Below are 14,229 nucleotides of genomic sequence, written 5' to 3'. Positions count from 1 at the left end.
ATATTTTGGGTTGGGGATTTTATTTCTTTTGATATTTTCTTGATCACTGTTCAAGTCGGAAGTGATTTCGTACCCCCACTTTTCTCACGGGCCACCTTCAAGGAATCTGAAAATAAGATAATAATACTGTAGTACTGTACTTGGGCTGTTTCAGAATATCGCTTTAACTACTGTACAACGCCTAGCCTTAATCATTGAAAATTTTGAAAAATAAAAAAATCTTGGTTAAAAAGTAAAACAGTAGGTCTACCGGTAGACTCCCTCTCAACCGACTGGACCTAGGGATAACTGAAAAGGTTGGTTAAAACGGGCAATCCCTAAAAAATTAAAAAAATTAAGTGCTAGGCCTATTCATTTTTGAATTATAAAGGTAATCATTATTCTGAAGCTCTGAAGGATTTTTAGCATTCAACAAACGCAAACTTTCAATGTCTTCTTACTTCTCTCAGAAAAAACTGCACTTGCCTAGCACAAAACGTAGGTATAGAACAACATTCAGTTGGTGTTAGTTTATACGTAAAGCAGTATAAAAAGAAAAACTACCTAATCGTAAGAGCCGATAGTCTCGTTTTATCCCGCATCCTGCACATGGTCTAGAAAGTCCTGTTTTAGGGATAAAAATCCCAAAGCAAACGTAAATGGCAGCACCGCGCAGCTCATGCGCACTAGCCAGCAAAATGGCGGCTGTGGGCAGATATTACAACACTGAGACTGAACGTTTAGAGAAAACAATCTTCTTTCAGATGTGTTAATGTTTTTATAATATCCGTTCCAACTTTCAATAGGCCTACATTAGAATCAATTAATAATATTTTCATAACCGCTTTTTCTTTGATAAAACGAAGAATCACGCCTAAATAACCTTGTATCTTACTGGTTTTCTACCACAAACATAGGCGTGAAAAGTAGTTAAGTTATGTTGATCGAAAAAATGAATTTGAGTTTTACAGTTAGGCCTACATAAAACTTACCTATGGGCAGATTGTAAGTGTTCGCTCTTATATATTTTTATAAAAAACAAGTGTCTGGAACCGATTTGTTATTAAGTTCTTTAACTTGGTTTAAGTTACGTACATGGAATTGAGGTTACGTCTTTTAGCATTATTTGCACGATATTTTCGTGCTGGTAAGACACAGGCTGGTTGCCTGTTGCAACAATAATTGTCATGACACTGGTAAGTTACGGTAATTAAAAGCATCTAGAAATATACATCATCAGGAGAAAGCTCTGAATCTGCTGAAAAAAACGATAAGTTCAGTTCAATCCGATTCAGTCAGTCCCAGAGCCATTGCCGTAAACAGTGTTAGTGAGTCGCATAAGCGACGCATAAGTCAACACCACGGCGGGTGAGTTATGAGTCGCTTTTAAGACACTTAGGCTAACATTCGGAGGGTTAAGTAGGCGGCTAAGTATAGGCCTAAGTTGATAACAGAAATGAAGAGCACTAACTTAGGCCTTGGCCTACTTAGTTAAGTACATAGAAGAAATAGGCCTAGGCCTAGGCTTGAGCTATTACAAGTTAGGCCAAAAATATTGAATTGACATAAGTTAAGTTTACCACAAGGCAAAGCCAAACTAGGACGAAGCTGAGATAACTCATGCCTAAACCTTTTTTCGCCTGAAACAGACAGCGGGGTGGGGATAAGTTACCTATTCATGCATATAGGGGCCCTAAGCTAAGAAACTACACAAGTATTTTTAAGTTAGGTTAGCCAACACTTTAGCTTACTTCACTAACTTAATTAGCCTAGGACTAATAGGCCTAGGCCCAACTTATTGAAACTTAACTTACCAAAGGTTTTGAAAACCCTGACTTCATATACTTTCCAGGTGTCTGGGTCAGGGGTAGTAGCTTTTTTTATCAATGAACTAGGGTGGAAGGACTTCTCAAGCCAGTAGCACTTTTGATTTTCGTGGAATAACCATGTTGCTGGGACGGCTTCTACTTCCCCCCTCGACACAAATTCGACCAGTACATTCCCAGTACGGCATTAGACAAACAAATACCTAAGTTAATCTGAAACACTGATATTGGGGACGGATGAAATAGAGAAAAGAAAGCCAGAGAGAGGCGAGGCGAGAGACGATAGACGATCAATAATAATATAGCACAATGGAATGGCGGAAGCGTGGAGGCGGCACTATGACTATAAGATGGCGAGGCGATGGCGATGGCGACGAGGTCCAGCTCAGGTCGGCGAGGTTTGGAATAGGATTGAGGAAGAAGAATGATTGCGGGTGGTGTCGAGGTGTGGTAGAATAGAAAAGTGGAGTTAGTCAAATTCAATCTATTTATTTTTTTAATTACATAAAGTAATTCAGACATTAATTTTAACGTGGCTAGCTTTAATTTATTTTGGTTAATGAAACGTTAATATTTATTTGAACCTATTGAAGTAAATAAAACTATTTTGTTGATAAATTAATATTTTTCCTTATATAGTTCCCGGTATGACCAATTGACCATCTTTTTTCTATTATACGTATATGATGGAACTGCAAAGAGTAGCCTAATCCAAGTCTTAGATAAACAAAACCAGCCTACAAACTAAATACTATTATAACAAATTTGGTTCTGAATATTATAACAAATAAATATATTTATTACCTAGCTTTTCCTAGCAATTAAAACGTTAAAACGGCTAGATGTGTCATTAGTTATTTGAAGTACCTTTTCCTGAACAAATATATATATATGTGTGTGTGTGTGTGTATAGCGTGTTGAAAATGCTGGGGGAAAATTTTACACTAAAAATTTATAGAATAATTATTTGTGTTTTCATCTACATAAAGGTGTGTTTAATCCTAAAAGTATTTTTATAATTTATTACAGTAAAATATCGTTCAATATGTTTTGTTTTAATTAGTCTAGCTTTTGTGTTGTTTAGTCTATAAATAAAATTCATTAATATACTTTGATATTTGTTATGAAATGGAAATTTAAAAATATTAAAAAAAATCCTTTAATATAATAAACAAATTCTTAAGAATATTTTTTATTTAAACAATATACAAAATAAGGACACAGGTATAGAGGAAAATTATAAAAACTATAGTTAATGTATATTAATAGACATCTTGAAGATATTCATAATCAATATTCTATAAACATTTTAAATTAGATATCCATGGGATGTACATATATCTCCAAAATGATCTGTGGACAAATATATACCTTTTTAGATGTTGATCAGACATATAATTTCAGATATCTTATGAATGTTTAGATTAATATGTCTTATAAATATTTAAAGAACTCTATAGATATCTTTGGACATAAATCAACCGAAATAGATATCTGTGAGACATTCTGTGCTATCTGGGAATGTGTAATCTAATAAGTTTCTTCAACAACAGTTGCAGTGACTGCGTCATAATGATCCATTGCATCGTCTCTCAATAAATTGTTTGTACCTACAAATAACGTTTTCCCCAAAACTAAAAGATTAAATCAATATTTTGACCAATAACTGTTCAATGGTAAACCCAACAACACAATATTCAGCAATATGTTAAAAGAGTAATAACTCTTTTAACATTCAAAACAGTTTTCATCAAATCTAACCAAATTACTATCACTGTATCAGTGCTTTCTCTAGTTTTAATTCCTGCTCAGTGTTTAGGACAATAAAATCATCTTTGGATAGTAAGTAAAACGACGATTTTCGTAAATTACAACTGTACGGACGGATATGAGGTATTTTCGTATACACAATCAACAGTTGAAATGTCACTGTTGGAATACGATCACTCCTTTATCAAAGATTTTGCCTTTAATAACTCTTTTACCATGATGTGCGACGACAAGCTTCCGGTTATTGGTGTTTAAAATGCATTTTTCTGACCCTTAGAGAATATTTTCTCAAGAAAAAATGTTAACTCTACCTCTATGAAATAGTACTCGTATAATTGATGGACTATTTTACAAAGGTAAAGGTAAACCTAGTCTCTCGGTTTTCTGTTTTGCTGAAACCCAACACACAGGCTTAACTGCAATGTCCTAACAAGGTCGGAGAAAGTGAACAATTAAATTGTCGTCCATCAAGACAGGTTTGTGTGTGATAGAGTGAGAGAGGGGGAAGGAATAAGGCTCACATCCACAATCACAATCAGTCCTCGCGCCTACCAGTGCCTCTGTAGTGTAGTGTAGTGTTGTGTGCCTTCGTGTGTTTGGATTGATCAACTGAATTAAGTAGGTACTAGTTTTCAAATACAAGGTATATGTATTAATAGCTGTGGTATTTCTATTTGATTTACAAAATGAATTCAAAATCTAATAGAAGTAGAAAATTAGTCGGACGACTTCCAGTTTCCCTAATTTCTTGCTTACAATTACTGTGCGAATTGTATGTCGTGTTATTATGTTATTCATTTTTATTTTCAATATTTGAAGTGTGTATTGTTCTAAACACAATAAAACTAAAGATAAATTTAACAGTGATAGGACAAATTAAGACCAATATTAAAATTTATACACGCCTTCTCACATAAAATGTAAAACATCAAAGAAAATATTAGTCGTACATGATTAAAACTTGTACTAACAGTTAAGAAAATGTTTTTTTTTTACCGAAAATTTATTAGTTTGCTCCTAGATATGTGTTTAATGTCTGTAAAGAGCATGGCAGTTGTACTACCGTGCCACGTACTACTTTCAATTATTCCATTCAACCAACCTTTTTATAAGTCGTAGTTTTTTGTTTAAAGTTTTCTCCTGTCGGATTGTGTTAAAAATATATCAGTTTATTATTGGCAACGTTTTCTTTCCTCTCGGAATCAAACCATAGTAACCTACCATTTTAATTTCGTTATCACAAACCTTAAAGTTAGTTTTTACAGAAGTGTACGAACAATAAATATATGTCTTTATTATTTTTTTTTTAACAGATAGTCATTAGGCTACACTTGATCAGAAGTTATAACACTTAAAATTTATAGATGTCACCTAAAAAAAGCATTAAGATTGCTTAAAGTTATAAGAGAGGGAAAACATTACACACTTTCACGTTCCCTCGGTTGCATGCCAGAGTTTTTTTATTACGTTGTTGACCTAAAACACGACAACTTTAATAACATGTCTAGTCCAGTAAAAATGAAACACGATTCTAAAAACATGGGTCTTATGAAAACTGACAATGCCCATTATTTATTAGTAGATTTGAATGTTACTTGATCATAGCGTATCTTCAAACTATATGAAAGTCGGTAATTTAAACAACACGATAAGTTATATAATTACGTATTAAACCAATTTTCATAACTTGATCAGACTGTTTACTATATCTACGTACGGCGTTTGCCATCATTTTGTAACCCATGAGATGTTTCAGATTTTAAGAAAATTTTGGATACGAATGGTGTACAAAACAACTAAAAATCCCTTTGAATAACTACAGGGTGTTATTTTTTTAACGCAGCGAAATTTTTTACAACTACCAAGAGACACATTTTAACGACAAAACAAGCTTATATGTTGGTATCCCTGTTTTCCACGCTTGATAATTGTCGATCAGCTGATCTGCATTGTTGCAAAGATATGTATGAGGTTTATTGTTACGGAGAATTCATATTTATTAAGGCTCAACGTGATATTTCCGTTTAAAATGAACTTTGTATCGTGGGTCTACGTTTATTTTGTTTTCTACTGATTCGATTTTCTTTAACTGTTGACAATACTATGCATAGTTGATTTTTTGGGTACGGAATTACATATGGAATCTTAATTTCAAACCTATCTCGGTATAAGGCCAAGGATTTACTTTAATATACATGCAAGACACACACTTTAAGAGTGCATAAATCCCATGCTGAGTCTTATTGATGATGAATTCCTTAAAACACTAGAACTCATAGATAACTATGCAACAATGCATATTAACTAATTGGCAATTAAGAAAAGAAAACAGGTATGCCAACATATGAGCTTGTTTCATGGTACTTGTAAATTGGGTATCGTTAAAAAAACGCCCTGCACTTTATTTACCAATGGTAAAATGATATTTCGATTGAGCTACGTTTAGTCATCACCAGTTAATGACACACTGCCGTTACAACCTTAGCTGGTTACTCTGGAGTAACGAGCAGGCTACTAGCCTTGTATGAGGTACTTATATTGTTTACGATGGTAGTAATATTGCGCAACGGTAACCTTGAATGAACATTCCCACTACCTACGTTTGTAGCTCCTCGTTCTGATTGGGTTACGTTTACTTGTCATCTAAAACATTAGGCTACCTCTATTTTCACACATTACAATTCCTCAGCCCGAATAATGTACCTAATAGTTCAACTACACTCAGAGCACTTAGCCAAAGCATGTTAATGTTTAAACAACTCTAGATAACACATGGTTTCGTAAATCTTTACAACCAATGTGTTCGTTATTTTTAGATTTGTAATGTTTCCTAACCAACCCAGAAATACTAATTTACGCATCAATTTAGATGCGTATTTATTATTATTTTTTGTTCTTAAGAAGTGATATAAAGAAAGTATTGTTACCAAAACTGTCATTAGATATTACGTTACATTTGCAAAGTAATTTGTTACATTATTTTTGGCCATTTCAAAATGAGTTGAGTACTTAGGTTTAAAAAATGACCAGGTCAACTAATTTGTATTGTTAGCTGTGTAGAAACATTAACTATATACTACATAAGCCTGATCCATAGCATATCTAATTTTCAATAACATAACCGTATAATACCCTGTTAGCCTTCATTTTAAAATTTTATTATTATATGAAAATTAAATATTCTAGCTGCATCTTTCGTGGTGTAACCCATGAAAGAGCATTCAGCTAATGAATAAAATATGGTTTAAGCTTGTGTACGAGTCACATAATTTGCCTACAGTCTTTAACTTGCCAAGATTAACGTCAATAATCTAAACAAATGCTAGAGAGACAACCTTGAAAGTTGTGTTAACCAGCAAACTCATAACTAGGTAGAGTTGGTCAAGTAAATATTTACCACGTCTAGAATACAAACGTCAACGAAGGTGTACTCGCCCATTCATTACCGTCCATTCATTCTCTGGCTACCCATTCATACCCATTCATACTAATTCATACCAGTTGTCACTATTCTAACACATGGTAAAGGCGTAGCTGGTTCATGAACACTCTTTCATCCAGAACCATTCATTAAAGACTGGGCATGACAGAGCTAGTATGTTAAGATAGTTAAACGGCTTGATTAATTTTGATAGTTTATCGACAAAGTTAGAATCGTACATATAATTACTATTGTAACATTAGAGACTTTAACGAACGGGCTGATCGAAGTCATAAGGGGAATTGAGGCACTCTTTCTGTAATCGACTAGTTCAGGGGAGGCCGAGACTTGCTCGGTTGTCGTTAATTCAGTTTATGTATTTCCCAACAGCTTACGCCAGTTTAGAAAATGGATACAACATTAACAAGATGGGTTTGAATCGTTAACACACTATCATTAACAGCCCTTTAAAATTTACGAAAATCATTTCGGTTACAAACCATAGACATTTGATCGCTGAAATAATAACAAATATGCAATCTAAAAGTATGCAATCTAAAAGTATGCAATTCAACAAAAATAAGACAAACTTTTGTGATCTTGCTTAAGTTTAAGTGCTACTCGTACAACATCTTTCTCCCGTCTAGCTATTGAAACCCGTTGTGCGTCTTTTAAGCTCACCAATGACAGTAGATAAAAAACAAAATAATTTTAGTTTTTAAATAGGATTTGACAACGATTTTTTTCTTTTTACCACTACTTTTAAAGACATTGAGATTTTGTCTTTTTTCATTGGAATTTAGTATACGGTAGTGTTATGCTAATTAAAACAGGCAGGTGTAAGAGTAGGTGTAATTTAGTGGGAGAGGGCTAAGTAAAATAATCATCTTTGTTGAATTGTTACAACTTTTTGTTTTTTCCTTTATACTGTATTTTGTAATTTTGCTAGTATACTGTTGATGGCTTGTTATAAATACATGTACAACATGTCTTTTGTTTACTTTTACTTGTTAATTTGTTCAACCAACACTTGGCAACCCATAAGGTCAATATTAATTTATTTTTATTTTCAAACGAGTTTTGTAGCGAAATACGAATATTCCTGAGGTAGTGGTACCAATCACGTTTTAAGGGCCATAAGCCCCTAATTCCGAAATTTAGTCAAAACCCTTCCGCTGGATTTCAAGATACATCAAACAGCCAGACGGACAAACAGGCATAGCTCGTAATAGATTATAGGATTTGAGTATTAGATACTTCAACGATCGGGTTGACTGATGTCTTAGAGGGAATTTAGGCACAACTTCTGTAATTGACTATATTGTTGTGGATAACCTTGATGATAATAACAATTAAAGTATTCAATAACAATTACGTGCAATATTATATAATTGTTGCTTTGACTATATTTTACTGTTGAAAATTAGAATTAGACGATTGCTTCTAGTTATGAATGCTGTAAATTCTGTTACATCAAATTAGACCACTTGTAAATCCCTCTTACTTTCTATTGTTAGCTAGTCAATTCCAAGATAGCAAATGTAGAATTCAGGAAAGTGAGTTGCGATTAGAAAGCAGAAGACACGACGGAGCGACCTGAGTGTGGCGTGGGCAATGTTTAGGTCATCATCATTCCTTCTCCCCTCTCACTCTCTCTTCCTCTATCTCCGTCTGTGACCCGCGAGTATGTTGCTATCCTTGAAACACTTCCACACTGCGTGAACCTGGAGAGCGTTGAACTGGTCGTCGTCCTTTCCTTTCAACACTGCTCTCCATATAATATATTAGCAATAACACTTGGTTTGCATTCGATCGGTTACTTAATTTTTATTACTTAATTTACAGCATATAAATTTATAATATATAGGTTTGCTGTTAAAGGAAATTACTTATTTTTTTAAGTTTTACACCGAGATAGAACGATTCTCTAACTTGAATGATTTTGCTAGAGACAAATTTATAGCAATAGTTGTAAAAGTTCGCTATGTTTTAGCAGTAAGATTAAATTGATCATGCACAGCTTAACATGATTCGTTGCAGTAAACATAGTTCAGCAAATAGTATTTACATAGTCATAAACAAATACAATACACGTCTTCGGGCACTTTATGTAAACATAACGGTAAATAGACAAAATATTATATTTCGTACCAAGGGGCAAAAATCAGGTTTCGCTGGCTTGAGACACTTTTTTAAACTCGAGACGAAGTCGAGAACTTAAGAACGATCGAGCGTGGACAGCAACACGTAGCTTTCGATTAATAAGTCATTGAATAGTCGAATACGCCTACGTCTCTTCAGTATTGTTTCCGGACATCTAGGAGTTTCTTCAGTACCAGAACACCAAGTGTTTAGTATGTGACTGTAGTCCCATGAACACATTGCGTTGCTCATCACGAATGTCCGTGACTACGTATGCGTGAAGAGTGTCACAATCAGCTGCACAGCCGCTGCTTTTGTCACTACCTCTCATCGTCAAAGCTATATTAACATTAAACATTGTCTATTTTTCTGAAATAAAGTTCAAACTGAATTTCAGTAACAAACATAAAATACGACCGTGGGCACTCAACCATTATGAGTAAACTGGAACTTTATTTGTCATCTTGTTCATTTTACAATAACATTTAAATTTATTTTATTTAACGAAATCACTACGACATATAACTAGGCTGTATTGAAGAGCCCAACTGTGCATTAAAAGTGGGATTTATGTTGTCTACCAAACCCATTATATCATATTGTTTTCTAATAAATCTACAAAATTACGAGGAAACTATGTTTAAGTGTTTAAAAAACACTATCATTTTCTAATGTTTTTCCCAGGCCTTAGGCTGTCGTACATCTTCACAGAAAAGTTGGTTATTGATTCGAACGTTACTGCCTCCTTGTCATAGTTTTCATACGTGTACCTTAAGTAATCACTTGGTAAGTTAATAAGTTTGTTTTTAATTTGTCGTTCAATAACAGCGTGGACTGAATCAACTTCCATCTGCGTGTGGTCTTTTTCAACAAACCTCTGAGTAATTCGGATGTTTTGTTCATGGCTGAAACTCAATAATGCATTTAAAAATATGGCATTCCTATTTTGGGCTGTGCAGCCGTCACGCCATAGAATGACCGGTGGGTTATCTAAGCAGACATTACTTAATTAGTCCAATGCGAAAGAGGCAAAAGGGTTCGCAGAAATATCTGCCTGGGTTTCATCAAACCAAAAACATTTAAGTTTGTGCTTCGTGTTAATATCGAAAATGGTGAAATTGTGGCACAGCAGTTTTGTCTTATAATAGAGGGATGAGGCATTAAATCTAGTTTAATAATTTAATTCCTAAAATTTATTAAACTAGGTGAAACCCGTCGAATCGGCGGTTACTTCCAAGGCTTACGCTATTTCATCTAACTCCGATAAATAGAGTTAAATTATACAAGTTTTTAGCATTTAGTATTCTTTATTGAGTTATAAGTGAAAAATTATCAATAATGACTATTGATATTATTGCGTTATTTACAAAATATGGTTGATCAAGGTTGACAAATAATGTAAATTACAAAGCAATGCTGCATTTCTAAAATGCAAATACCGTAATTTGCTACATAAATAATGAAATTGCAAATACTTCTCTTTGACTAATTCAACTCCCTAATTCGTCAAACGGTATTTTGAAGCTACAAAATATAACTGCGACGATTCTTTTCTTATTTATATGTTTTTTTGGGGCGCTGAATCAGAATCTGAAGAGATCTAACAAAGACTTTGCAAATACTTCTCTTTGACTAATTCAACTCCCTAATTCGTCAAACGATATTTTGAAGTTAAAAAATATATCTGCGACGATTCTTTTCTTATTTCTATGTTTTTTTGGGGCGTTGAATCAGAATCTGGAGAGATCTAACAAAAATTCCTTGTGCGTTTTGAGCTAGACGCAAAAACTATGAAAAATCTTCGTACTTTTTTCAGTTTCTTGCTTATTACTCGGTAACTATGCGTTCTACTAAATATGAAAATTAAAGATCATAACATTTTTTACAAAATACATACATATCTTTCTTTATCAAACACATACTTAGCCCGCTAGAGCGCGCTCCAAAAAGACAAAAATTAACATTTTTGTAAAAACTCTTTTTTTGCCATATTTTCACGTTTATTATTAAAAGTACAAATTTTTCCACTCAACTTCTTTCAGTTATTTCACTGCCTATTTAACTTAATTTTACCTTTAAAAAATCACTCTCAATTAATTATTACTTTCTTAAAAAAACACCCCTGAACTGTTTGATTATAAGGCATATATGCACGTCAACAGTTTAAAGTACGGTCAGGAATTGTAAAGTGATCTGGTTTCCAAGAACGTTTCATTAATAAAATAGTTGAAAATTATATCCAAATAAATACACACATATGGGATACAACAACGCACAAAAAACTTTCAAACATTTAAATAGGTCCTACTATTAACCTGTATGATGTGGTCCAGCTATTACCAATGATGTTCGGTGACAATTCAGGTGTATATGGTTTTGTTGCCTGGTGTTGTAATTATGTATTTCTTGGTTGCGTTTGAAGTCTTCCGGAAATTTCCATATCATCATAGCTGATTCCAATATATAAACGGAGGTAAGGGTGGGAACTTTAAGATTAATAAAACGTGGTCTGCAATGTTCTAAAAAATGGGTTTTACAAATTATTCTAATAATTCTCTTCTGTAGTAGAAAGACTCTGTTTGCTTCACTGTTGTTGCCCCAAAGTACGATGCCATAACTCAATACGCTATGAAAGCAGCCATAATAAACTTTCATCAGGATATGATGATCCACTATGTTTTGTAGTCTGCGCAAAAGACAGCATACTACCACAAGTCTTGAGGTTATATGATCAATATGGATATTCCATCTAAGGTTATTGCTTATTTTGATTCCAAGATAATTTACGTTATCATTTATTTTTAAGTTTTTTTTTATTTTAAGAGAGGGCTATGGTCAGGTGCCTTTGTATTGAAAAAATTTAAAACTAATGTTTTGTTTTCATTTAGTACTAATTTGTTGTCGTTGCACCATTCTTCCATCTGATGAACGCCTATCTGGGACTTGCATATTGTTTCCTCAGAGCTTTTATTATTAACTAGATGGCAAACATCATCCGCAAAAAGCCAAAGAGCCCTCTTGTATTGTCTCTTGTAAATCATTGACTCATAACAAATACAGCACAGGTCCTATATTTGAGCTCTGCGGGACTCCAGTGTTGATGTTATTCTGAATTTTTGATCTGCATTGTCTTATGACATTATCAGCACCTAAGTTATTTACGGCTACTAACTGAGATCTGTTCCCAAGAAATGACATAATCTAATTTAAAGGGGCATTTACTATACCCAATTTTTGTAGTTTTAATTTTAGGATCGAGTTATTAAGGCAATTAAAAGCCTTAGTGATATCATAAAATAGTCCAAGTACTTCTTCAGAGCAATCTACTTTTTCATGTACATGGGTAATCAGCGAGAACACAGCATCAATTGTCGACTTATTTTTACGGAATCCATATTGATTAGATTTTAAAATGTCATTTTTTTCTAAGTATGGTATTAATCTATTTAAATATGCCACTTCAAAATGTTTTGAAAAAACTGACTGTATGGCCGCTGGCCTATAATTGCTTACCTCCTCTATACTATTCTTCTTGTGAATAGGAACGATTTTTGAAGTTTTGATTATGTCTGGAAATTTTCCTTCGTCAAAAGACTTATTAATGATCACAGATAATGGTTTTGCGATTACATCAACGCAAGCCAACAGTACCTTGCAAGTAACCCCATCCACACCTGAACACACCTGAAGTACGACATACTTTTTGTACAATTTCCACTACTTCTTTTTCATTTGTATGTTTTATTTCTAATATGTCATGATTGGGTAAATCTACTAAATTGAAGTTTGGAAGGTCCGAGGATATAGGCCTACCTGAATTGGCTCCAATTACGAGTAATTTGTCTACTTCTTCGTAAAAATAATTATTAAACAGGTTAGCTACCACAATAGGGTTTTCTTGAACTGAGTTATTGGATTTAATTGTTAGGTTATCATGAGTTACATTTTCCTCTGTTAGGCTATGTACTATTTTCCAGGATTCTTTACTCACATTTGATGAATTAACTATTTTATTGTTATAAAACTTTTTCTTGCTGTTTGCTATAGTTTGAGTGTGCAATTTCTTAGCTTTACTATATTCCAGTATACAGTTAATATCCTGTGTTATCATACTTTGCCAATAAATATTTACAAGATTCTCTCGGGAATCAACCACTTTATCATCTATCCTAGCTGTGTCCTTTTCATTTTTTAACCTAACTACCTTTTTGGGGAAGCTAACCATAAAGCAGTACATTAAGCTATCGTAAAAATCCTTAGAAGCTAAGTCACAATTATTTGGCCTATCATCATTTTACTTGATCCATTCTTCTTGGTTCAGTCTAAAAATAAGCTCATCCATATTTGATTTGTTATATATCCCTATATATCCCCACAAACAATTATGGGCATGTTGAAATCTGTTAGTTTGTTCAATGCATTTTCTAGATATTCAATAAATTTATTAAAATTATTATCATGCTATGTACTGTAACTTAGAATCATATAAGTATTAGATTATGTAAGTTTGTGAATGCTTATATCTAGTTGTCCACTCCGGTCCTTCACATTGTTTTATCGTTGTTTATTGTTTTATTTTACGTGATGTGTTGGTTACAGGATGCGAGCGGCAGGTCGCGCCGCCTCCTCAGTGGCCTCTGTGTGTGAGGAGCTCGCCCTCGCAAGGCCCTACAGTGAGGTACCTGGACCGAGGCCGCTACCACTACTGGGCAACACTTGGAGGCTGCTGCCAGTCGTAGGTCAGGTGCTCACATTGTAGATGTACCCTACAAGTGTTTCTGGAAAGTTGTCAACATATTTGTTAGAGGGAGATACGTTTACGTCAGGCTGCTGATATGATGCAATACGATAAGAGAATCTGGATAGGATCAAGGTTCAGTCTCATTTTCAGTTTTTAGATGCATAAAGAACAACCTTGAAAGCTTAGTTAGCAGCGTTTGGCTTTGAAGCATGGGGAATTGGTTGGTTTCGATGAGGATTATCTAAATTACGAATCTTAGTCTAATGTTCTCCTTAAAAAAAAAACATGAATGTTGGTCTAGCGTTACCATTTGAATCATAATTATTTTCGAGTGTTGTTCTGAGGGACTC

At 33.9% G+C, this 14,229-nt stretch overlaps 1 protein-coding gene across 2 annotated transcripts in view; it reads left to right on the top strand.

Moving 5' to 3' along the window:
- Window positions 1-4,105: 4,105 nt before the first annotated feature.
- The window catches only part of LOC128987997 (probable cytochrome P450 301a1, mitochondrial), a 66,161-nt gene continuing 56,037 nt past the window's right edge, over window positions 4,106-14,229 (top strand). Inside the window, exons 1-2 of one of the 2 annotated variants that reach the window (XM_054409160.1) lie at window positions 4,106-4,193; window positions 13,738-13,877. In XM_054409160.1, the coding sequence (XP_054265135.1) occupies window positions 13,739-13,877 (139 nt within the window). In that variant the 5' untranslated portion in view covers window positions 4,106-4,193; window position 13,738. Of the gene's footprint in view, window positions 4,198-13,737; window positions 13,878-14,229 lie in introns of both variants that reach the window. The other variant, XM_054409161.1, reaches the window with a different exon arrangement.

Source organism: Macrosteles quadrilineatus, unplaced genomic scaffold, assembly GCF_028750875.1.
Source record: "Macrosteles quadrilineatus isolate MER2022 unplaced genomic scaffold, UCM_ALF_1.0 Scaffold_2__2_contigs__length_208266976, whole genome shotgun sequence".
NCBI classification, from domain to species: Eukaryota; Metazoa; Arthropoda; class Insecta; order Hemiptera; family Cicadellidae; genus Macrosteles; species Macrosteles quadrilineatus.
The sequence above is the reverse complement of the archived record's forward strand: the minus strand, read 5'-3'. Positions and strand labels throughout refer to the sequence as shown.